This window comes from Dreissena polymorpha, chromosome 1 (assembly GCF_020536995.1).
Source record: "Dreissena polymorpha isolate Duluth1 chromosome 1, UMN_Dpol_1.0, whole genome shotgun sequence".
Taxonomy (NCBI): domain Eukaryota; kingdom Metazoa; phylum Mollusca; class Bivalvia; order Myida; family Dreissenidae; genus Dreissena; species Dreissena polymorpha.
In genome coordinates, this window is record NC_068355.1 from 50,419,368 (window position 1) to 50,445,886 (window position 26,519).

At 36.2% G+C, this 26,519-nt stretch overlaps 1 protein-coding gene across 1 annotated transcript in view; it reads left to right on the top strand.

Annotated features, from left to right (window-relative positions):
- The window catches only part of LOC127879777 (uncharacterized), a 53,844-nt gene that overhangs the window by 111 nt on the left and 27,214 nt on the right, over nucleotides 1-26,519 (top strand). Inside the window, exons 2-10 of the mRNA XM_052426835.1 lie at nucleotides 8,048-8,227; nucleotides 9,681-9,805; nucleotides 10,326-10,449; nucleotides 10,803-10,988; nucleotides 12,702-12,865; nucleotides 13,986-14,150; nucleotides 16,673-16,798; nucleotides 20,333-20,552; nucleotides 22,588-22,831. Coding sequence (XP_052282795.1) covers nucleotides 8,098-8,227; nucleotides 9,681-9,805; nucleotides 10,326-10,449; nucleotides 10,803-10,988; nucleotides 12,702-12,865; nucleotides 13,986-14,150; nucleotides 16,673-16,798; nucleotides 20,333-20,552; nucleotides 22,588-22,831 — 1,484 coding nt within the window. The 5' untranslated portion in view covers nucleotides 8,048-8,097. The remainder of the gene's footprint in view (nucleotides 1-8,047; nucleotides 8,228-9,680; nucleotides 9,806-10,325; nucleotides 10,450-10,802; nucleotides 10,989-12,701; nucleotides 12,866-13,985; nucleotides 14,151-16,672; nucleotides 16,799-20,332; nucleotides 20,553-22,587; nucleotides 22,832-26,519) is intronic.

Here is a 26,519-nt window from a genome sequence, read left to right on the forward strand (position 1 = left end):
TGTGAGCTGTTGTTAAATACATGCATTACACTTAAAATATTTAAAAGACATCCAATAGTGGTATACAGCTTTTAGAATGCTAATTTCAATTACATGAGTAATTGATATAATTTCGGATACTTTGGTTCGGACATTTTGGTTTTGTTATTTATTTACTCGAGCACTGTAGTCATACCTCAATAGAATAGACACCAGTGATTTAAGCAACAAAATGGATATGCAAGTTTAAGTTTGGTTATACCTATCTCAATTCTTTTTGCACATTGGCATTAATAAATAGTATGTCTGATCCATGGTGCCGGCCATCTTAATGATTACATACGCATTTTGGAAGGGAATAAATACAAAAGCATGCATGTGTTATATGTCTATCTATTGTTAAATTTGCATGCTATGACATAACAATGAACAACTGCATTTAATTTAGCATTGTTTTGACAAATTACTGGCTATACTTAGCTCCCTGTAGTAATCTGTATCATGTACAATGATTCTCATAATATCGGCGGGCCCTTCTGATTGGTTGCTAAGGTGTGATACTATGCTTCTTCCAAAAATAGTATCTTTTTAAATTTTATTCATACATGCCAGAAATTTTAGGGTCCAAATCGGGACAGTCCATTAAAAATGTCGGGACATTTTACCAAAAAGCAGGACACCTAAAACGATCAATCATGCCATCTTTACTGAAGTCAGTAATCAGCTAAATACTTACAAAACCTCATAATTTCTGGCAAATATTGACGATAAATGTGTTTAGAATTGCATGAACACAGACGTCAGGGTTTTTTCAGCTTTTTTGGAAGATAGCCCATGGCTTTGAAATTGGGAATTTTATTGGCATTTTCAAGAAATTGGGAAAATAAATTGGGATTTAAAACAACATGAATGAGTTCAGCATCTTTAAGCACAAACACCATCATGATCAACAGTTTTACACATAATAAGCTCACACAAAGTCTTCAGTCACATTAGGCACCATTTTATTAGGAGGCGCTTCATCTTCTTCTGAAGAACTACTGCTATAAACATGTTGAATATCAGTCAGCACTTTGCTTTCGGAAATCAACAATGGCGATGCAAAAGAGTCACTTGTTATTAAATTACAATCATTAAAAATGGAAGGAGTTTCAATGGGAAGGCTTGTACTTGACAATGTTTTTTTTTTAATGACGCTTGACAGTTTTGTTTTGCCGCCAGTTTTTTGCTTCGGAATATTTTTCACATTATATTGCGAATTGCGTGATATCTTTGTTTTCCATTCAGCCGAATCACAAAACGCTTGAATTTCATCGCAAATATAATAAGCTACTGAACAACACAGAGAATATCGTGCACAGGAATAATGCCGACATTATCCAAATTGAGGTATAGTCTAAAACCTGTACGAGACCCGATCGGACTACGATTTGTTAAAAAGCGAATAAGCCGATGTCATAAGCGTTTGTTTTCCCCAATTGGGACTTTTTTCAGCAAATTTTGGGAAAAAAGTATGCTTTTTGCGATTGGGAATATAGCCAAATTTCGGCTATTAAATCAGGGCCAAAAAAAAAACCTGGACGTTCTCCATTTTTCGGAAGTAAACAAACATGTTTACTATGCGGATGAATCCATTTGGAACTAAGGCAACGATTAACGGGATGTGCGCACATGGAGCACTGTTTTTATTCAACCAATCATCCATTAACTCTAAATTAAGATTGATGCAATGTGTACACATTATTTTCTGAAAATCAGTCAAAAACGAAAGTAAATTTATGTCTCTGGTATCGGTCAGCGCTCAATTTGTTTGACATATAATACACTGAATAGCGCGTAATAATAGTATCTTTGGACTTGATTTGGGCCTTGAAATACAAAAGCAATCTGCGTAATGCACTACGATGCATCTATCACTAGCAATTAACTACCCTGATCATAAAAATACCCTGTTGTGAATGCCCGATAAAATCAATAATTTGCCGATATATCGCTGATAAGGTGTCAAAAACAACACTGGATCACTCGACTAGTAGATATGGTTTGTTAATAGGGGGCAATAAAGGGATTAGCAATGGTAATTAAAGCCAGACGGAGCTTGAATAGGGAATGTTATTGTGAACTTATGGAGCGTATCTTGTTTTGTACGAATGTCGGGACAAAAAGTGTCACATCGGGACAAACACCCCAAAAGCAGGACTGTCCAGCCAAGATCGGGACGTCTGGCATGTATGATTTAATTAAAAAATTAAGCAGGCATATATAACATATGATAAAGCTACTATTAATCCCAGGGCTATAGATAACACTTGGGGTATATTTGGTAATCAACCCCTGTTTTTGACAAAAATAGTGTTTTTGTAAATTCAATAAAGTTTTAGCAAAAATTGTTACCCCCTTCTTTTGAACTAACTTTGGGTTTTCACTTTGAACTCAATTGGGTAATTTAAGGAATGATATTTATAATATAGTAAAATTCTACTAAGGTTACTATATTATTCATTCAAACTGGTACCTGAACATAACAACAAACTATGAATTTCTAATCAAAGTTAATTCATTTTTGCGTTGAATAAGATCGAGTTCGTGAAAATCGCTGTGCAATTGATGAAGTTATGGCTGTTCAAAGCGATGCAACTTGTTTTGGGGTCATTTTGAGTTGAATTCCTTGAAAATGAAAGTTGAAATCGGACGGGTCTATGAATAATTACAATAATACACTGTAACTCTAATATAACACGGATGACGGGTTCCAAGCCACGCAACAGCGTTATAAACTGACCGCGTTATAAGTTTTGAGCTTATTTATTTAAGGGGGCTGTAAAAACAGGTATAGTATAGCCTATAATATAGGTCCTGTGTATTGTCATGCTGTGTTGTCATCCGCAAATACATGCATATAAACCAAATCGAACGAAAACAGTATACAGTACATACCGCTTTTCTTATGTGCACATTTATCTGATAATCCAATATAATTACAACATCACTTACGAAAAAATAATCTTAAACATTTATGACGAGAAATATGTTTACGAATTTCATAAACATATCCATATGCCTACGCCATTTTTCAGAAAAATAGTACAGTGCATTATGGGACACAGCTTTGATTGGACGAGCGAATTTAAATTTAGATTGAATGCAATACTATACATGAACACAGAAATGTTTTATTGCATCATACGCAGCATGTAAAAAACGTGCTTTCCGTGGACTGATAACGGGCAGAAATTTAAGTGAATCTCTGTTTACAACTGCACTGTGTTAGCACATAAAGAAATCGTCAGGATTATTTAATTTATTTTTTGTATACGTACTAAAACATTAAACATACACAAAGATCTTATTATTAATCAAGCAGTTTTAGCATATAATAAACGATAACACACACAGCCATAGTTTATATAATGAAATACGATACACGATAAATACAAAACATACACAGGTAATCGTTTTGAATAACTTATATTTGATAATTATTCTGCTTGCTCTTACCTTATTGAAATTAGCGCACCGAACCAGCTCTGATAGGGAATACATGTTATAAACACTGACTCGCGAGTTTTCACACTTTACTGACATTACACAACAGATTAACAGCAATTAGCAGTCGAGGGTCGTTTAACTTCTAATCAATTAAAACCAGTTAAACGGATGGATAAAGCAAGCTGTGATCGCTGCCTTCTTTGAACTTTCTGTAAATACATAAAGTTGCATAACACGGATTTGAATCAGAAATGGAAGGTTGGAGAAAAACGGGATCCAAGCACCCCCTGCGTTATATTGGACACAGCATTATAACGGACCGCACTATATTCGAGTTACAGTGTACCCTAAAGATTGATAACTGCTGGAAAGACTGCCTTCTTTTCTTCATAGGACGGCATATAAACTATCCAGTACATTTTTGTACGGAAAATAACCAGTCTAAAAAATACGCTTTATTTTGAATTTAATTTCGCTTTTGGTTAATTTAATTGAGTAATAACGCAAATACGCTTGTTATCTATAGCCCTGAATCCGTAAACAAACTAACATAATTGCGTGTTACGTAATTTAAAAATCATAACACAAACTTGGAATAAACATGACCTACTTTACAATGAACACACATGAGAATGATTGTCGTAATAGTCATGGATATATCATCAAATAAATTAAATCTTATAAAAATGAAAAAACATTTACTTTCCAGCACTTCTTCAGGGTTTTTCGTGAAAGTCACATTACTATGAGGAGGGCCAATACTATGAGAATAAGGGATATGAGTTGTAAAAAAGTCACATTACTATGAGGAGGGCCAATACTATGAGAATAAGGGATATGAGTTGTTTATTTGCTATGCATTAATGCATACAATTTTTCCCATGGTGCATGACATCATAATATAAACCAGATAATTGTGGGCATGTTTTTCTTCATATGATAATAGGTGCTATATCATTTACAGACACAACACTTATTTGACAACCATTTGTGGTAATGCAAAAAAAGCACATTATGCATTTTGTTCAAACATCAAAACAGATGCGTATTTATTAATATCACAATAAACTTGATATTGGTATATGCAAAAAAAAGCATGTCTTTTTAAACAAGTTTGTTGATAGTGTTTAGAATTGCAGTGTCTTGCTCTAACTTACTCTGAGCAATCATAATGCACTGGTCAAGAAAATTTGTGTGTATGTTTTAGCTCACCTGATTGCTCAGGTGAGCTTTTGTGACCAGTCTTTGACCGTCTTCCGTCCGTCCATCGTCCACATTTGGTTTGTAAACACTTTAGAGGCCACATTTCATGTCTGATCTTCATGAAACTTGGTCAGAAGATCTGTCCCAATGATATCTCGATCAAGTTCGAAACTGGGTCATGCTGGGTCAAAAACTAGGTCACTAGGTCAAAAAAAGAAAAACCTTGAAAACACTGTAGAAGTCACATTTAGTGCCCAATCTTAATGTAACTTTGTCAAAATATTTGCCTTAATGATATGTTGGTCGAGTTCAAAAGAGGTTCCGGTCCGTTGAAAAACATGGCCGCCAGTGGGCGGGGCAGTTTTCCTTATTTGGCTATAGAGAAACCTTGTTAACACTCTAGAAAACACAATTTTTGCCCAATCATCATGAAAGTTGGTAAAAACATTAGTTTTATTGATATCACGGACGAGTTTGAAAATGGTCCAGATCGGTGAAAAAAACATGGCCGCCAGTGGGCGGGGCATTTTTCTCTATATGTATTTAGTGAGAATGTGAACACTCTAGAAGTCACATTTTTGGCCCGATTAGCATAAAATTTGGTCAGAACATTTGTTTCCTTGATATGAGAGTTGAGTTCAAAAATGGTTCCGGTCAGTTAAAAAACATGGCTGCCGGGGGGGGGGGCAGTTTTCCTTATTTGGCTATAGAGAAACCTTGTAAACACTCTAGAAGTCACAATTTTTGCCCAATCATCATGAAAATTAGTCAAAACATTGGTTTTATTGATGAGTTTGAAAATGGTCCAGATCGGTGAAAAAACATGGCCGCCAGTTGGCGGGGCATTTTTCTCTGTATGTATATAGTGATAACATGTGAACACTCTAGAAGTCACATTTTTTGCCCAATTTTCATGAAATTTGGTCAGAACAGTTGTTTCCTTGATATGAGAGTTGAGTTTGAAAATGGTTCCGGTCAGTTGAAAAACATGGCTGCCGGGGGGGGGGGGGCAGTGTTTTTTTTATTTGGCTATATAGAAACCTTGTTAACACTCTAGAAGTCACAATGTTTGCCCAATCATCATGAAAGTTGGTCAAAACATTGGTTTTATTGATATCTCGGACGAGTTCGAAAATGGTCCAGTTCAGTGAAAAAACATGGCCACCAGTGGGCGGGCATTTTTCTCTATATGTATATAGTGAAAACATGTGAACACTCTAGAAGTCACATTTTTGGCCCAATTTTCATGAAATTTGGTCAGAACATTTATTTCCTTGATATGAGAGTTGAGTTCGAAAATGGTTCAGGTCAGTTGAATAACATGGCTGCCAGGGGGGGGGGGGGGGCAGTTTTCCTATATTTATATAGTATAAAAAGCTTGTGAACACTCTAGAATTCACATTTTTTGCCCAATCATCATGAAACTTGGTGCAAAGATTGGTTTTATATATATCACATAATTAATGCCATAATTATTGCCCTTACTTAGATTGTCCAAATTTTCATTATATTATACAAAATCCTTGTAAACACTCTAGAGGTCACAATTTTGTTTCAGATTTTATGAATCTTGGTCATAATATTTATGCCCCCCTTCGAAGAAGAGGGGGTATATTGCTTTGCTCATGTCGGTCTGTCGGTATGTCGGTCTGTCGTACCGTCCACCAGGTGGTTGTCAGACGATAACTCAAGAACGCTTGGACCTAGGATCATGAAACACCATAGGTACATTGATCATGATTCGCAGATGACCCCTATTGATTTTGAGGTCACTAGGTCAAAGGTCAAGGTCACGGTGACCCGAAATAGTAAAATGGTTTTGAATGATAACTCAAGAACGCATACGCCTAGGATCATGAAACTTTATGGGTAGATTGATCATGACTCGCAGATGACCCCTATTGATTTTGAGGTCACTAGGTCAAAGGTCAAGGTCGCGGTGACCCGAAATAGTAAAATGGTTTCCGGATGATAACTCAAGAACGCATATGCCTAGGATCATGAAACTTCACAGGTAGATTGATCATGACTCGCAGAAGATTCCTATTGATTTTGAGGTCACAAGGTCAAAGGTCAAGGTCACGGTGACCCGAAATAGTAAAATGATTTTCGGATGATAACTCAAGAACGCTTTTGCCTAGGATCATGACACTTCATAGATACATTGATCGTGACTCACAGATGACCCCTATTGATTTTCAGGTCACTAGGTCAAAGGTCAAGGTCACAGTGACAAAAAATGTATCACACAATGGCTGCCACTACAACGGACAGCCCATTTAAGGGGCATGCATGTTTTACAAACAGCCCTTGTTATTTTTGTAAGCAAAGTTTGATGTTTGGTAAGGGGGGGGGGTCACCTTAAAATATAGGTCACCAGGTCAAATCTTACAAAAACAAAAACACTCCATATGCCAGAGTTTTGGTTCAATAATGATGAAACTTGACCAGATGTTTGTCTGGACAATATCTAGGTCAAGTTTGACGTTTGGTAAAGATTGAATGAACCGACTCTTCTCAGGTGAGCGAAATAGGGCCATCTTGGCCCTCTTGTTTACAACTTTTTGCCAGTCTTTTATTATGCCCCCCTTCGAAGAAGAGGGGGTATATTGCTTTGCTCATGTCGGTCGGTCGGTCGGTTGGTAGGTCGGTCGGTCCGTCCGTCCACCAGGTGGTTGTCAGACGATAATTAAAGAACGCTTGGGCCTAGGATCATGAAACTTCATAGGTACATTGATCATGACTTGCAGATGACCCTATTGATTTTAAGGTCACTAGGTCAAAGGTCAAGGTCACTGTGACCCGAAATAGTAAAATGGTTTCCGGATGATAACTCAAGAACGCATACGCCTAGGATCATGAAACTTCATGGGTAGATTGATCATGACTCGCAGATGACCCCTATTGATTTTGAGGTCACAAGATCATAGGTCGAGGTCACGGTGACCCGAAATAGTAAAATGATTTTCGGATGATAACTCAAGAACGCTTTTGCCTAGGATCATGACACTTCATAGGTACATTGATCGTGACTTGCAGATGACCCCTATAGATTTTCAGGTCACTAGGTCAAAGGTCAAGGTCACAGTGACAAAAGTCGTATTCACACAATGGCTGCCAGTACAACGGACAGCCCATATGGGGGGGCATGCATGTTTTACAAACAGCCCTTGTTAACTTTACATTTTTTTTTAGACATTGATTGACATACATACAAATCTATATTTGCATCAGTATAAGCATTAAAAAAAATTTCCATATGTTTATTGTCTAGAGAATGTAGATTTAAGTACTCTTTAGTAATGTTTTGCACGTCTGATCTTGTTATGTGATTGCTGCTTACTTCCAGTTTTAATAAATATTTTGTCTTTTTCAGAAAAATGCATGAGTATTAAATGGTCAGCATACAGAGAAGGTTAGGATTGAATGGCCGCAAAGTCAGTGTTAACTTGTCTTGGCTGGAGGAAAGGAAAATATTCTCTGGACACTGAAGTAGTAGGACCATTTGGAGTAAAAACAAACATGGCTGGTAATTACAGAAAACCAAGCTCAGGAGGTACGTTAATGGTTTCTATTTAAGTCCTACATTAGTTCTTCAATCTTTAATTGAAATTCCATTAAGTGAACGAGGCCTTAACTTAAACACCATTAAAATGATGTATTTTAAATAAACTTCAAAATGTACATTGAGTTGCACAAATAGCTCATTCATTAAAGATATTGCCATTTCATGCCAGTGTACGCCTGGCCTGTAGAGTCTGTATATTCCAATTGTTGTTTTGAAATAGGATTCTTTGCAGACAGTCAGACATGAATTTATGTATAAAATATGGTTATTCCTTTAAGTTAATTTATAATGCTGGGGGAAACTTAATGAATTTAAAGCAATTTTCTGCTAGGATGTATAGCCTTTATTCGACTACAGCTATAAACAATAAATAAACGGCTGCAAAAAAACACTATGTATCACAGCAGTTTGTCTTCATTGTTTACATAACATTTTTCTTAATTCCTCTGGCCCATGGGAGGGATATGTTAATGATCCTATCTGTCCATCAACTATTACCATCTATGCCAGGCTAAGATGAAGTTGATTTTACCATAACCAGTCAACACAATGACCATTTCTCATTCAAGATTGTCCAATATCCTCCAACCTCATGAAAATCATACCCATGTGACAGGTTAATGAAGCAGGCAACTGATTGTTTTCTTTCAACTTTAACGTGCACAACCACAACCAAGAACAATACTTACTGTTAAACTATAAATTTAAAGACCATTTCCAATTTCACAAAACCCTGCAGACGTGTTTGCATGATTTTACAATTCATTAAATTATCCTTTTTAGCCTACTTGAAATTTCTGCAAGTATACTTACCGGTATTAGTTCATGCTCTATTAAAGATGCTTTAATTGTTCAGGTACAGCAGTTTTTATCATCAGTCAAATCATGTTTAGGTTGCTTATTAACAGCTTGAAATTGCCCCCAATTCTGCATTCACTTCAAAGACATTTTTGTTCTCATTGACAACATTATTAAAGATTACAGATTTTAGAGACACTGGTTTATGGATGGTATCATGGGTTCTCTTATTCAGAACAAGATATGTTAATGTAAGGAATTTTTTTTTTACAGGTTATAATTTTTATGGTTTCTTTAAATTGGAAATTTTCTTCCAATGGTACAAGGATGATTGGTTCAGAAAGAAGTATATTATTAGAAAAACTAAAAAAGGAAAAAAAAATCTTGAATTTGCAAAACAACAACACTCAAAACATCAATGTAGCTGAAAATAAATGTTACCAGAACTTATGCTACATTGCCTAATTTCCATTTTACTTATACATAGGAAGTTGTAATATCAGCAATAGGGCACAAACGAGGATAAAGACATGTCTTGAGACAATGGCATTAATTTGCCACTGCTAATTGCTGTTGATAAATATATGCAGAACTGATGTTTCCCCAATGGACCTTATAATGAAGCATGTTATTGTTGTCACAGAGCCCCCACTAAAGAAGCCACGCACAGGTGAGGGAAAAGAAGATGAAGGCCTCTGGGATGACAGCATGGAATTTACACAGGCTGACCTTGGAGATTTGGAGGACCTGGAAATGCAGGCCTCACAGGTGTGTTGTCTGTGTGTGTTGGGGGGGGGGGGGGAGGTAGTAGCGAGGCCTCTAATATGTATTGTCTGTTGGGAGGGTGGGAGGTAAGTCAGGCCTGGTGGGGATGTGTGGGTGAGGTAAGTTTTTTGATGTTTCTTTGTACATTCACTTAATTTTTATAATGAGTCCAGGAACCCTCAGAATTTGATTTTTATTTTTTGGGGGGGGGGTCAACTTTTGTTTGGAATTCGACTAGATCACATCTTTTTATACAAAATTCATCTGAGGAAAATCTATTTATTTTTAAAACACTGCACCATATGGTTTTCTTTTGTCACACAATACTTCAGAGTTTTAAAAATTCTTAGTTAATTAGAAAAGGTACTTTTGAGTTATTCTTTAAAAAAAAGTCAGAGTTGGACACTGGCAGTTTTATGTTTTCTGGAGAAAGAAAGTAAGTTTCCTAAGTTTTTGACAATTTTGTTGTGTGTTGTGGCAATAGTTCTTTAATGCTTGTTGTTTACCTTAATACAATTTTAAGGCAATTCGTCATGACCCTCCGCAGCCGGAAACTGTAGGACCCACAGTCCCTGCAGCCTCATCAGTTAGTCAGCCTCGGTCCAGGGCCAGTCAGGCACCTGTCCCCTCTCGGCCACAGAGCTCAGGTCAATCTTGTACAGTTACTTACTTTATCCTGGAAAATTTTAATAATTAATATTGTTTTTCTTGGTGTTAAACCTTTTTATTAAAAAATATTGGTTTATTTGATTGATTTATTTGTTAAATAAAATAATGCATTGTTCAACTAAAATTAACTAGTATTTTTGCTCTTATTATATTAATTAACACAAAAATGAAAGATTGTATTTAGAGCTGATGACAATGATGTAAATGAACCTATTGGATTGGATTTGTTTGTTGTGGTTCATAGCACTATGCTAGAAATAAATATATGACAGCCTTCTTATGAACGTCCCCAATTCAACTTACCTGTGCTTTTTTATCAAAATGGTTGCAGGTGGTTTTCTGAAGCCACAGCTATCTAGATCTTCCTCGAGCGTGTCAAGTCACACAGGAAGCCACAACACAAGCCGCTCTTCAGGTTCCCGGTCCAACAATGCCTCAAGTCTTACTGGTTCCCACTCCAGTAACACATCGTATCCCAGCTCATTGAGTGACTACAGCTCCACTAGCATCAGATCTGGTACAAAGGAAATATATACAGAATATTATGCTATTCAATTGTTCCAAGAGTTTGTATCACTCGAGTGGCTTGTGTGATGACGTATCACACGAGAGGCGGAGCCTCGAGTGTGATGCGAAATAGCACAAGCCACGAGATGTATGTATTGTATGTATGATAATGTATTTTACGAGCCAGTAGGGTGACTGGAATACAATATCACACGATCAACAAGTGAGATACAAACCTTCATATCACCACAACCATGAATTATTCAATTTAAATTATTATATTATTCTGAAGATAAAAAGCAGCATGCCATTTAGTCCCCAACACATGAAATGTTTTGAACATAAACATAACATTATATTGAACTTTGATATGATTTGCCTATCATCATGCCCTCATAATAATACTCAACAGTGTGTTTTAGAGCTGTTTAATAATAAAACTACTTTCAGACTGTGTGATACAGAACTTCAATCTGGTGTTTTGTATTTTATATTAAAAATAATCAAGTTTTTTAATCATATCATATATAATGACCTAATGCATATTCCCATTATAAAATTACATCAAATCATGTGTACAGGAAGAAAATATGCGCTAGGATTTCCAGGGTTTTTCTTAGATTTTAAATATAAATCTTGAGTCACATACTCTTAGAGCCAATTATTCCAAGTCAGAATTAAATCCCCAAAGAGTCTGATACAGAAGAGAGTCACTTTGTGTAGTTTCCATTGGTTTTCCTTTTTAAGATTATGTGAACATGAAGTTCTTAAGATTGAGCTACTCATGTCACAGACTCACTGTCCTTTTGTGTGAAAACCCTGCAGATTTCAACCAAACTTGGCAGAAGTGTTCCCGGAATGTTCCTTTGAAAAGTTTTCAAATCTTTAGAATATTTAGAAAACTGTGCTTGCAGCCAATGCAGCACATGTGTTATGGAAATAAAATATATGAATATATGAATACATGAATAGTTCAATGTTACAGTAATTTTAAGCACAAAGATACAAAGGTACTCTTGGATATTTATGATTTCTTCCGACCTAAAGAAAACCAAACCATTTAATGCCTTTAGCCTTTCCCTTATAAGAAGCAAAGTGAAAATGGCTTTTGCAACCAGCATTAAACCAGAATAGCCTGCGAGTAACTCACAGTCTGTTCAGGTTTATGCTGTTTGCTTCTCATCAGTAACTAAGGATTGAAAATGAAGCCTTTAAAACTTGAATATAGTAAAAAAGGTCTTCAATTAAATATAACTTTCTAAGGGATTACTTATGCATGAAAATGCGTATCTAAGTGGTAAAGGGTTAACAAGGCCTTTCATTAATGTGTGATTACCACTGAGAAGCAGTTGCCTGACTGGGACAACCAACTTTTGAATTTGAATTGCCCAGGCCAAAATCTACTGGCTCACGAGCAAGCACTAATTTCCATCCCTGCACTTACTGTATTACCAGTTTTACCCTTCAAACACTTATTTTCATTGATCTGTTACAACATAATCGAATGTTTGGTTAACATTTACATGCCAAGGCTTATATCATACAATGGCAAAGGTCTGCAAATTTTAGATCAAATTACTATGCTTGATGGCACAAACCTAGGAAATTATATGTACCGGTAAACAAAATTAAATAAATCCACAGTATAATGTTAGATACAAGCTTTTGTCTGAGACCACACAGACACCAAGTAGACCTCTACATAACTTTTGCACATTTCAAGGTTCTTCTTTGGATTCGTTGCCTGGGCAACAGCAGTCTGGTGCCCTGGTCCACAGACTGAGCTTCGAGTCCCCAGATGTGCCTGGTAACCTGCAGCCAGCCACACAGGGAACCACTGCAGAGTTGAGCAGGTTCAAGCAGCAGATTGCAGCCTTGCAGCTACAGGTACTAAAGTTTTTATGTATAGGGTTTTGTAGATGATGTAATGTCAAAAGTTTATAATCTTTAAAGACCAAATGTGAAGTTCATTTTCAAGCTTTTGTTATTGTCCCCCCCCCCACACACACACACAAACACGCTCACAATTCTGTGTATTTTATCCCTTCGTACCAGCATTCTTTGTGGTCACCATAAGCCGTCCCTTATTATTAGTAATCAATACAATTATGCAGTGAAACATTTGGAAAGACAATTGTTAACTCAGCTGGGAGAAAATAATAACGATCAAGATAACATATCTTATGATTGATAAATTTCTAAGTGGAATATCTATGTAGAGGCCAAATATTCCTTAAAGAAGGCAATTAAAATGAAATTGAATAGTAAGATTTGGATTAATAATAAGTTTAAAGTTGCAGTTTTCATTCATTTGACAAAGTTTGGTGTAGAAAAATATAAAACCAGGTATCTAGGTCTGAATTCCAGCTTGACAATTTTCAAATAATTTTCAAGAACTTGAAGATATTAGCATAGTGAGACAGAATGCCATACACTAGCTTCAGGTTGGTCAAAGTTCAAGGTCAACTGTGAAGTATAAGAAATAATTGTGTAAAACTTTGCCCTTTGCATTGCTCTGTCTAGCATGTATGTATTTCTAAACATTGTTGCAAAAATGACAGCTAATGTTTGACCGATTGCCACTCACACGACCCATGCCCTTGGGACAAGGATACATTTGAAGCTATAGTTAAAACATTGTCTTGAGCTTAACTCGGATATTTTTCATTACTTGGCTGAATTTACAGGCATATGCCAAGTCAGAGTGACCTACACAAGAACCATGTCCTTTGCCACAATTCAAGGTAAAACATTAATTTGAGAAATCATTACAGAAGCTTGTTCTAGGAAAACTGGGCATAATGCATGTGTGTAAAGTGTCACTAAAGAAAAGCTTGTGCAGTCTAAACAGGCTAATCAGGGACGACACTTTCCGCTTCAACTGGATTTCGGTGTAGAAAAGACCTTTTTCTAAACATAAAATTCCATGCAAACAGAAAGTGTCATCCTTGATTAGCCTGTGCTGACTTGGAGGACACTTTGCACACATGAATAACTTGAATTTAAGCTGGAGCGTCAGAAGGAGGAGATGTTGCTCAAGGAGGGGATGATACAGCTGCTGAGGGACAACATGAAGACCAAGGACTGCGAGCTGGACGGACTGAAGAGAGACAAAATAAGCTCCATCCACCAGCAGAACCAGCAGCAGACGGAGAAGGAGAAACACCTGCAGGTATGAAGCAGGCTTCATTGGGAATGGACAATAATATATTAGCTGCAAACACTTGCAGGTATTGATCAGGCTTCATTGGGAATGGACAATAGTGTATGAGCTGCAAACGCTTACAGGTACAGTCTACTCTCGTTGACTCGAAGTCGGCGGGAACAAGAAAGAATATCGAGATAACGAGAGTTCGAGATATCGGATAAGGCGTTCTCAAAGAAAAAATGAGACGGAAATTTACTTTGTTTTTAACATCTTGATACCTGCTAAGTGGTCTAACAACAGCAGTTACCACTGGCATAATACTCTCTACTACCCTATCTATTACCTGATATATTCACGTTTTCACCAGGCACGATGAAATTTGCTATTTAAATTCTAAAAATGACGTTTTACGTGTTACAGAATTGCATGAACACATGCGGTTATCATTTATCTAAACCGTCAAGTAAACATCATGTAATGTTGCTATTTAAAGTTATGATGCTATTGGCATCAAATCAAGACCCGGGTTTTCCATCTGAACATGCGTAAATCACGTTCCGGAATACTGATCTGTGCATGTACATTTTGTAGTTTGAAATGCAAAGTTCAATCGATAAGATTTTCAAGTTAGCCATGATAATGACCGTTGAAGTTCAAAGATAGAACAATATTCTGCAAATTTGCGACGGTTTATATACTCAAAAAGATAACAAAATGCACTTTGGAATGTTGTTTGTAAAAACGATTAGTCTTTCAGCCTTTCGGGAGGCTGTGTTTTAATTGCAGTTAACGTGACAGTTAAAGTGACAGGCCTTACTCAAGTGTTAATGGCTAACAACATTACACACGTGTGGTCATTGATGCAATTAATGGATCAATTATCAACGGCACAGTATCAGTAGCAGCCGGGTGAAGCGGGACGGCGAAGTATCAAAGAAAATATTACTGACCTTTGCCAACACTGGGACAGTTATTGGCACTTTGAGATAAACCACAGTTAATACATGTAAAATAGGGACTCGGGGCAAATTTTTATATCAAGATATCTTATTATTCGTTATAACGAAAATTGAGATATGCGATATTTATTAATATAGATAAAGAAGGAAAAAAGTTTGGACATTGAGCTTACTTCGACATATCGAGAAAATCGAGATATCAAGAGTAGACTGTATGGAGCAGGCTTCATTTGGAATGGATAGTAATATATTAGCTGCAAATACTTACAGGTATGGAGCAGTCTTGATTGGGAAAGGGATGTCAGTTGTAAATAACGCCCAAAAATAAAAAAATCGTACATCCATTTTTTAAACTGTGAAAGTCCCTTGGACATTCAATTATCAGTATGTGCTCTGTTATCCAGTACACAAGAAGACCAATTCTCTGCAGGAAAAGTAGTCGGGTCATTTATAGTACTGTATCAAAATTAAGTTCATTCTGCCCTCCAGCTACATGGTGTACTGTCTGTCGAGCAAGTGGCCAATATTAATTTGTCAAAATCAGCCTACAATTCCATTTATCAGTGAGTGATATCCAACCAGCCAGTGCTTCCTGTGAACAGTATAGGTTTTGCACATGTTTGAATGACAGAGGTTGTTTGCATGAGTAATTAAGTGGCTATCTTAAAACCAATATTGTCTTGATGTTGTCCATGAAACATGTTGGGAAATTATACTTCTAAATAGAACAAGGTAACAAGTATGTTAACTTGAAATGAGGACGTGTTGATTATTAAATTGGTTAAGTTTACTGACAGATCGCAGGTTTTTATTCACTTTCACTTTTTGCAGAATTTCAGAAAATAATTTGTACATGTTGCATTCAATCTACATTTAGGCTTTCTAGTTGATTGGGGGCTATTATGTATATGAACAGTGACCAAGGTGCTCACAATGTGGTTTTTAGTAAATGCATGTAACAAATTTATTTTATAAATGTACTTCCGTAATTTTGCAAGCGTTTGTGTTTATGAAACTCTTTAATTCATTTATGGTAAAGAAAGGCCAGATTTTCCTTTTGAAATTAGACATATAGATTACTGATAGATTACTGAATTATCAGGCGTTGGAACATGTATATATACCGTGGTCGATTATGGCATGTAATTTTTAAGAATCCTTTAAAATTCTTTAATAGAAAATACTTTCATAAAAATGTGGTTTTTTTGGCTCTGTTAAATGAAATAGTAAACTAAATCAATATAAGGTTACCTTACACCAACAATTAATATTTATTATAATGTGTAACATTGTAATGGTTTTATTAATTGTTAAAGTATAGAAATTTAATATAATCCTTTTCTTTTGTTGTATTTTAACAATTTTGAAATCAGGCAACTAATATGTACAACGTGCACATAAAAAAAAACTGAAAATAAAAGAAGTAAAAGTGGGACGTCCAGATTTTAGGCCTGGGATTTCCAAAATAAAAGGCTTGTAAGTCAGGACTTCCAACTGTCAAAAGCTAGTGGAAGCGGTGACTGACATAATGTGGAAAACTTAAAAAAGATTCAAGTTATATTGCGTGTTAAACCCTTTGTTTTATAGACAGAGCTGGGCAGACTTCAGACCCAGCTGCAGTTCAAGGATCAGGAAGGGCGGGAGCTGAGTGTGAGATGCCGGGAGCTGGAGGGTCAGCTGACCAGCCTGCAGGCTACACCAGCCTCTTCACAGGTGATGCACAAACTAACAAGTACCGGTACACTTGGTGTAGATGGTCTTACTTTTCAATATTTGAAATTGACCATTAGAGAAACAGATTACTGCAGCAAATTGTTTTATGTCTAACATCCAATGATTTAAACTAAATTGTTGGATAATGCATCTTTTTTTTCATTGAAAGGTGATAGTAATTATCAGGGATCATATTTTTTTAAGTTTTGTCAGTCCTAGACTGATTGGGGTCATGAAAGACAGATTGAAAATCCCAAACAGTCGGTCCGATTCTGTTTGCTATTAAAATTCCCATGTCATGAAATCGATTACACAGTGTACATGCTAACACACCCTAATGACATTCTTATCTCGATTAGGTGTGATAAACCATTCGCTGCAGTATCTAAACCGGGCTGGACCAGTTTATTGCAGGTCAGACCAAGAATTAAAAAGTTGTGAACAGCGGATTCAAGACGCATCCAAAAAGACGCGTCGGAATGCAGGCGCTGTAACTTAGAAAAACATGCTGATACATTTTCCACCAGCGTAATAATCCGGTGAATGAAAGTCGCGGATCTGATCGACAGAACAGCCGAAAGTTATTTTTATGGGCGGAACTTCACATAAAATAGTACAAAAGAAAAATAATATACATTGAATAAATCTTTAGTAAAACCGTGTTAGAATCGAAATAATTCGTGTTCTTTATACTTTGTTGTTGAATAACTCACGACCGGAAAATTAGATGCGTGGTTTCAAATACTTCCCTCTCGTGATTAAATCCCTAAGCATCCTAACTATCGGACGTGGGTTATTTGACAACAAATTATTTCTTAATTATTTGGTTTGTTGTTGTCAGTAGCCAACATACGCACATACATTTGTTTGGTTCAGTGCATGTTTGTAAGATATTTTCGAGTAGACAACAATTTAAAACATCGGTATAGACTTACACAGATAAATAATATTGACAACGATGAAAAAAGTCTGATAAAACAGCACACCAAACAACAATGAAATACCAAATGATAAAATCATTTGAGAAAACTCGTTCCGTTTAAAAAAAATGCCTAAGGGAACTTTACTTGTACATGTATTATACCACCTTCATGAATGGCAAAATCAATGGTATATATTTTAACGTAATTTCTCATGATTTCGGATACACATTTTCGGATACTTTTCCCCATTTATATCCGGACCGATTGATGTTGCGGGAAAATATTATCCCTGGTTATTATACCTCAATAAGTCTGGAAACTTCTTTGAACTCCTGGTGCATTCACCTTAATGAGGCTGGGTGTCATGAACAAGAAGAAGATGGCTATTGTTTTGGTCAAGGTCATGCTTTGAGGTCAAAGGCCAAGTAAAGAACTTCCCAAAATAGTTTTTTATCTTTCCGATTTATTGAAATACTTTTTGTCCTCTAATAATTTATGCAAAATGTCAACCTATATTGGACCTTGTGTAACTCTTTAACAGCTAGTTTCTTACACATATCCATGATCACTGCGCTTAATGTTATGGGTTTTTTCGCTCATAGCAAAATGCTCTATTATCAAAATGACACTTGTTCAAACTATAATTTACTCATTTTTTAGCTCGGCTGTTTTCGGAGAAAACCCGAGGTATTTTCATAGTCAGCGAGTTGTCCGCCGTCAGCCATCCTCCGGCGTCGTGCTAAAACCTTTACATTGGTTCTAAAATCAAAGTGCTTCCACCTACAACTTTATAACTTCATATGTAGATGCACCTCGATTAGTTCTACACGCCATACCCATTTTCGGGTCACTAGCACTAGGTCAAAGGTCAAGGTCACTGTGACCTCTAAAAAAAAAAAAAATTCTGACAAGCTTTTATTTATTCAAAACTGCACCCGCAGCAGAGCGTGGCACCCGTTATGCGGTGCTCTTGTTTTTAAATAGAGGTAATTTTATCTTTGTCTGTTTTTAAGGCATATGTTTTGATACTAGGGATGCAACAGGTTAACCAGTTAACCTACTGAATGTTGGTTACTGGGCCAGTATGAACCAACCAATGCTTTGACTGTGGCTAAGATTGAAGAATATTCTTGGAACTGTTATGTTCTCTAACAATCTGTTGAGTCAAACTTTGCATTCAATCCATGTTAGTACATCAATCTTCTTTTAGACCAATTTGTTTTTAATATATGCATTAGAAATAGCATTCATATGCTCAAACTTTAAAGTAAGTTCTCTTGGTTCGTTGTATGATTTTTATTCTTGAGTCTAAGACTAGATTGCTCAATACGGGTCCCCAGTTACATTTTCGAGTGAAGATTTACCTAAAACTTAAAAAAAAGCGCTTGAACTATACCAAATTCATTTCTAGAGTTCTACATACTGCCAATTAACCCTGTTGCCTGCCTTAAACAACATGCCATGCTGGTTTAGGACTAAAATTAATAAGATATCATTAATAATTGTAATCAAGCAATAAACAAGTACCTTTGTTGTTACAATCAAGGGTGTGTTTTGATATTAGGCGCAATTGTCTTGTTTAAGGGGCGACAAGTTTACTTGGGACCGGGGATGATTATCGTAGATTAAGATTTTTTAACTTGTGATAAGAAACGTAGGGACCCAGCACAGTGTTGGGATTGCATAAAAAACTATATATTACATACCGGGTATCACATATGATTTTTTTCTAGAAATGTTTTTTATGCAATACCAACACTGTGCCGGGTCCCTATGATAACAAACACGATGTAAGAGTTTGGTCTGCTTGATATTATGTTGATCCATTCGGATGATTGATTTCTCACCAAAATTGAGTTAGGAAATGTCAATTGTTATCAAGATTATCACTTTCCATTAAATTCTCAAACAGTTAATGTTGTTATTGATCTATCAAATATGTATCTTATTAATAATGCCCTTAATGATGCCACCAGCACTGTTTTAAGCAAATTGTCAATAAAGAAAGCATATTATTGAAATAATTTAATTAAATTACAACATTCATGAAGCGATTTTTATTTTTATTTATTCGTTTTCATTCATAAAAGTATTAAAATAAAATGAAAATTGCTAATGCCTTGTCAGATTATCTTAGGAGTCTTGTAATCTGGCACAGTTTTCTGTCTGGCATATTTGTATGGCAATTCTTCTTGTTAATTGACTTAAACAGATGTTTAAGTAAGCCTGTCTGTCTGTCTGTCTGTCATTGTTTGTCTGTCTGTCATTGTATGTGTCTGTCTGTCTGTCATTGTATGTGTCACAAAACTTTAACCTTGGTCATTACTTTTGCAATATTGAAGATAACAACTTGATATTTGGCATGCATGTGTATCTCATGGAGCTGCACATTTTGAGTGGTAAAAGGTCAAGGTCATACTTCAAGGTCAAAGGTAAAATATATGGCTTTAAAGCGGCGCATTAGGGGGCATTGTGTTTCTGACAAACATTTGTTGTTATTATCCTAAAGTTTTGAGGATGTATCTTAGTCTTAACTAACAATTCAACTTGACCACTGTATAAATATTTAGCATTCTGTTCTTTAACACCTGTTTTATGTGTTAATGGACAGGCATTCATCTCTAGCCCCAAATGCAGACGAATTCTTGTTGAACAAAGCGTACTGAAAAGCCACGAATTTCCCAAAGGCAAGGGACCTGCTTTTCCGTCCAAGCAAACATTCTTGTCTGCAGAGGTGTCCCCTGTCAAAAAGTCACCAGTTACTGAGAGTAGAAGCCATGTTGTTGGTGCATCAGGTGATCACGACATTGGGTCTCATGACAATAATAAAAGTAAATACCCCATTTATTGTATGATTTTTTTTGCTTAGACAAGATTTACCTGTATTGACATACAGTCTACTCTCATTATCTCGACATTCTATATCTTGATATTCTCGATATGTCGAAGTCAGCTCAATGTGCCAACTTTTTTCCTTCTTTATCTATATTAATAAACATTGCATATCTTTATTTTTGTTATGTCGAATAATTTGATATATCGATATGAAAATGTGTCCTGAGTCCAGATTTTACATGTATTTACTGTGGTTTATCTCGAAGTGCGAATTACTATCTCAGTGTTGGCAAAGGTGAGAATTTTTTTCTTTGATACTTCACTGTCCCGCTTCGCCTGGCTGCTCCCGATACTATACAGCAGATAATTGATCCGTTAATTGCATCAATGACCACACGTCTGTACTATTGTTAGCCATTAACACTTGAGTACGGCCTGTCACTTTAATTATCACTTTAACTGCAATTAAAACTAAGCCTGAACAACTAATTCTTTTTACAAACAAAATTCCAAAATGCATTGAGTTATATTTTTGCAGTGCAAGTTGAAACAGTTTGGATTTAAATGATCGCCCATGTCTATGTGCTGCTCTGTTATTGCATGACAATTGATCAGAATTAATATAATGCTAATAAAGATAAGACTCAGAATGGCTTTTCATTTTTAACCATGTTTTCCGAAGGAAAAAACTGGGTATCAGATTGGCGAATGTCGGCGGGCGGGTGGATGGCACAAGCTTGTCCGGGCCATAACTTGGTCGTTCATTGAGAGATTTTATAATCATTTGGCACATTTGTTCACCATCAATTGACGGTGTGTCGCGTGAAAGAATAACGTCTATCTCCAAGGTCAAGGTCACACTTTGAGTTCAAAGGTCAAAAATGGCCATAAATGAGCTTGTCCGGGCCATAACTATGTCATTCATTGTCAGATTTTAAAATCATTTGGCTCATTTGTTCCCCATCATTATACGGTGTGTCGCACGAAAGAATTACGTCAATATCTCCAAGGTCAAGGTCGCCTCAACTAACAATAAATTTATTTTTAAACAAGGTGGTAACTATGAACAATCAGTTCAGTTTGAGTTGTCTCCCTTTATCAGACTTTTTTTTTCAAATTGAAAACCTGGTTTTGTGACAATTTTGTCCCTTTTTATTTTATCCTGTACTAATAATCAAACTTTGCATTTTAAACTGCAAAATGTACATGTTCAGTTCAGTATTCCGGAACGTGATTTACGCATGTTGATGTAAAACCCTCGTCTTGATTGGATGTCAATTGCATCATAACTTAAAATAGCAACATTACCGGATGTTTACTCGACAGTTAAGAAAAATGACAACCGCATGTGTTCGTGCATTTCTTTAACACTTTTAACGTCATTTTAAGCATTTAAATAGCAAATTTAATTGTGCCTCGTAAAAACGCGTATATATCAGCTCATAGATAGAGTAGTAGAGAGTATTATGCCACACAGTGACAGCTTTAGTAAGACCACTTAGCAGGTATTAAGATGTAAAAAAAGATAAAAAAGATAAATTTTCGTCTATTTATTCTTTGAAAAGGCCTATCGGATATCTCAAACTCTCGTTATCTCGATATTTTTTATTGTTCCTGCCGACTTAGAGATAACAGGAGTAGACTGTATATAAGCAAAATCTTGTAGTTGACATTTTTGATATTTAAGTACTTATTAACATTTTGAAAATGCTGAAGGCCTGAATATGTTATCTTGTAATATCCAGTGTTAAATAATGAATAGATTTATTGTAATTTTGCAATAAGTTTATACATAGAAAAACCATAAGCAAGATTAAGGCAGTTACTTTGATATTTTGATAGTGTATCGGGTATTCAAACATACTCAATTTTAACCTTACTGGTAATTTAAAAAAACATTAAGTCTCTTTAGAGTTAAAATTTGGCTTCCGAGTTCAGATTAGTTTTAAATTTAGCATGTGATCTTTTGGCCAAATTGTCAAAACCTCCTTTTACAAGACCATATTTTTATGCTACATGTATATGTTGCAGACCGACTTAAAAACAAGGAGAGAAAAGATAGGGGGCTCATCTGCAGATCAGGACTAAAGAATTTGTCGACTGGGTCACGGTTGGTTGCTAGGTTACTGCAGGTACCTGCCGACATGACAGGAAGTGTGCAGAACAGGGGCATTGTGGGACTGCTCAACATGCCCAGATCCAGCACTAGTCTGCAGAATATGCAGTTTGATAGAGACAGAGACACCAGTCTGTTGTCTCCAGTGCGTACACAAAGGTCTGTCTTTGTCACAGAAAAAAAAATTATATTGATAGTAGGTTCACCCAAATGTTTTTTATACTCCATTTTTTGTCAAATTCTTGTCTTTCTTAAATTAAATTCTTTAAAATTATTTATCAATTCCTGTTTTGGTTGCAGTAAAAAAAAAAACTACCCTCAGCTGTGATGGTTGTTACCTCTTGGGATTTCATATCAATAAGAAAGCTGCAATGTGGCATGCATAGAACATGCATAAAAATAAAGTCTGTTTTTTACATTTTGTTACACATAAACATTTGGAATTGTTATTGTGAATGCATGACTTCATGCTCAAATTTAAAGTCTAGATCATTTTTTTATGTCCCCAGTAGGGTTGCATATAGCTGTCAGACAGTCTGTCCTTCTGAACTTTACTATTTTGCAATAACTTTTGCTATATTGAATATAGCAACTTGATATTTGGCATGCATGTGTATCTCATGGAGCTGCACATTTTGAGTGGTGAAAGGTCAAGGTCATCCTTCAAGGTCAGAGGTCAAATATATGTGGCCAAAATCGCTCATTTTATAAATACATTTGCAATATTGAAGATAGCAACTTGATATTTGGCATGCATGTGTATCTCATGGAGCTGCACATTTTGAGTGGTGAAAGGTCAAGGTCATCCTTCAAGGTCAGAGGTCAAATATATGTGGCCCAAATCACTTATTTTATGAATACTTTTGCAATATTGAAGATAGCAACTTGATATTTGGCATGCATGTGTAACTTATGGAGCTGCACATTTTGAGTGGTGAAAGGTCAAGGTCATCCTTCAAGGTCAGAGGTCAAATATATGTGGCCCAAATCGCTTATTTTATGAATACTTTTGCAATATTGAAGATAGCAACTTGATATTTGGCATGCATGTGTATCTCATGGAGCTGCACATTTTGATTGGTGAAAGGTCAAGGTCATCCTTCTAGGTTAAATATGTGGGTCAAAATTGCTCATGTAATGTAACTTCTGCAATATTGAAGCTAGCAATTTTATATTTGACATGCATGTGTATCTCATAGAGCTGCACATTTTGAGTGGTGAAGGGTCAAGGTCATCCTTCAAGGTCAAACGTCATATAGGGGGACATTGTGTTTCACAAACACATCTTGTTTCTAATGGGAGCTGCATGAACATCTGTCTGTCCATTTATATGTCTTTCTGTCTTCTTCACTTTTTTATGTACAACATTCAAACTTGCATTCTTCCTTATGATATGGAATGAGTGCATGTGCAATTTTTATCAACCTACATTAAAAATTAGAAACATTATTCCTCCTTTTCCTTCTTGTCCTTCTGTACATACCTACCTATAACCCATACCCGACTGTCTTATCTTGTCCATATGGATTCTTCATTCATTTTTAACTCGGCTGTTTTCGGAGAAAACCCGAGCTATTGTCATAGCAAGCTCGCTGTCCGCTGTAGGCGTCGTGCTAAAACCTTAACATTGGTCATAACTTTTTAGCGCACCTGATTGCTCAGTTGAGCTTTTGTGACGGGTCTTTGTACGTCTTTCATCCGTCCTTCGTCCACATTTGGTTTGTAAACACTCTAGAGGCCACATTTCATGTCCTATCTTCATGAAACTTGGTCAGAAGATTTGTCCCAATGATATCTTGATCAAGTTCGAAACTGGGTTATGCTGGGACAAAAACTAGGTCAAAAAAAAGAAAAACCTTGTAAACACTGTAGAAGTCACATTTAATGCCCAATCTTCATGTAACTTTGTCAAAATGTTTGCCTTAATGATATGTTGGTAGAGTTCAAAAGTGGTTCCGGTCCGTTAAAAAACATGGCCGCCAGTGGGCGGGGCAGTTTTCCTAATTTGGCTATAGAGAAACCTTGTAAACACTCTAGAAGTCACAATTTTTGCCCAATCATCATGAAAGTTGGTCAAAAGATTGGTTTTAATGATATCTCGGACAAGTTCGAAAATGGTCCAGATCGGTAAAAAACATGGCCGCCAGTGGGCAGGGCATTTTTCTCTATATGTATTTAGTGAAAACATGTGAACACTCTACAAGTCACATTTTTGGCCCAATTTTCATGAAATTTGGTCAGAACATTTGTTTCCTTGATATGAGAGTTGAGTTTGAAAATGGTTCCGGTCCGTTGAAAAACATGGCCGCCAGTGGGCGGGGCAGTTTTCCTTATTTGGCTATAGAGAAACCTTGTAAACACTCTAGAAGTCACAATTTTTGCCCAATCATCATGAAAGTTGGTCAAAACATTGGTTTTATTGATATCTCGAATGAGTTCGAAAATGGTCCAGATCGGTGAAAAAACATGGCCGCCAGTGGGCGGGGCATTTTTCTTTATATGTATATTGTGAAAACATGTGAACACTCTAGAAGTCACATTTTTTGCCCAATTTTCATGAAATTTGGTCAGAACATTTGTTTCCTTGATATGAGAGTTGAGTTTGAAAATGGTTCCGGTCAGTTGAATAACATGGCTGAAGGGGGGGGGGGGGGGCAGTTTTCCTAATTTGGCTATAGAGTAACCTTGTTAACACTCTTAGAAGTCACAATTTTTGCCCAATCATCATGAAAGTTTGTCAAAAGATTGGTTTTGTTGATATCTCGGACGAGTTCGAAAATGGTCCAGATCGGTGAAAAAACATGGCCGCCAGTGGGCGGTGCATTTTTCTATATATGTATATAGTTAAAACATATGTGAACACTCTAGAAGTCACATTTTTGGCCCAATTTTCATGAAATTTGGTCAGAACATTTGTTTCCTTGATATGAGAGTTGAGTTCGAAAATGAATAACATTGTAAAAAAAGAGCTTGTGAACACTCTGGTGTTATATATATCACATAATTAATGCCATAACTATTGCCCTTAGAATGTCCAAATTTTCATTATATTATACAAAATCCTTGTAAACACTTTAGAGGTTACAATTTTGTTTCAGATTTTATGAATCTTGGTCATAATATTTATTTTTGTAAGCATAGTTTGATGTTTGGTAAGGGGGGGTCATCTCAAAATATAGGTCACCAGGTCAAATCTTACAAAAACAAAAACACTCCATATGCCAGAGTTTTGGTTCAATAATGATGAAACTTGACCAGGATGTTTGTCTGGACAATATCTAGGTCAGGTATGACGTTTGGTAAAGATTGAATGAACCGACTCCTCTCAGGTGAGCGAACTAGGGCCATCTTGGCCCTCTTGTTAAATATTGAAGATAGCAACTTGATATTTGGCATGCATGTGTATCTCATGGAGCTGCACATTTTGAGTGGTAAAATTTCAAGGTGAACATCATCCTTTAAGGTCTAGGGTCGAAAAAACAAAGTCAAGGGAAGTAATAAGCTTTAAATGGACATAGTTATCTGACCTGCCCACGTATGTATTTTTGTTAAATAAATCAAAGCGGGGCAGTAGGCGGAATTGTGTTTCTGACAAACACATTGTTGTAAAAGGTTAAGGTCATCCTTTACGGTCTACGGTAAAAAATACAGATTTAAGGGAAGTAAAAAGCTTTAAAGGGAGATAATTATTCAATATTGAACATAGCCACTTAATATATTTGGCATGCATGTGTATCTTATTGAGCTGCACATTTTGAGTGGTGAATGTACAGTCACGGTAGTAGCTTTTAATTATTTGCTACTAAAAATAGAGATTTGTTACAGACAATTATGTTCAAGGGAAGTA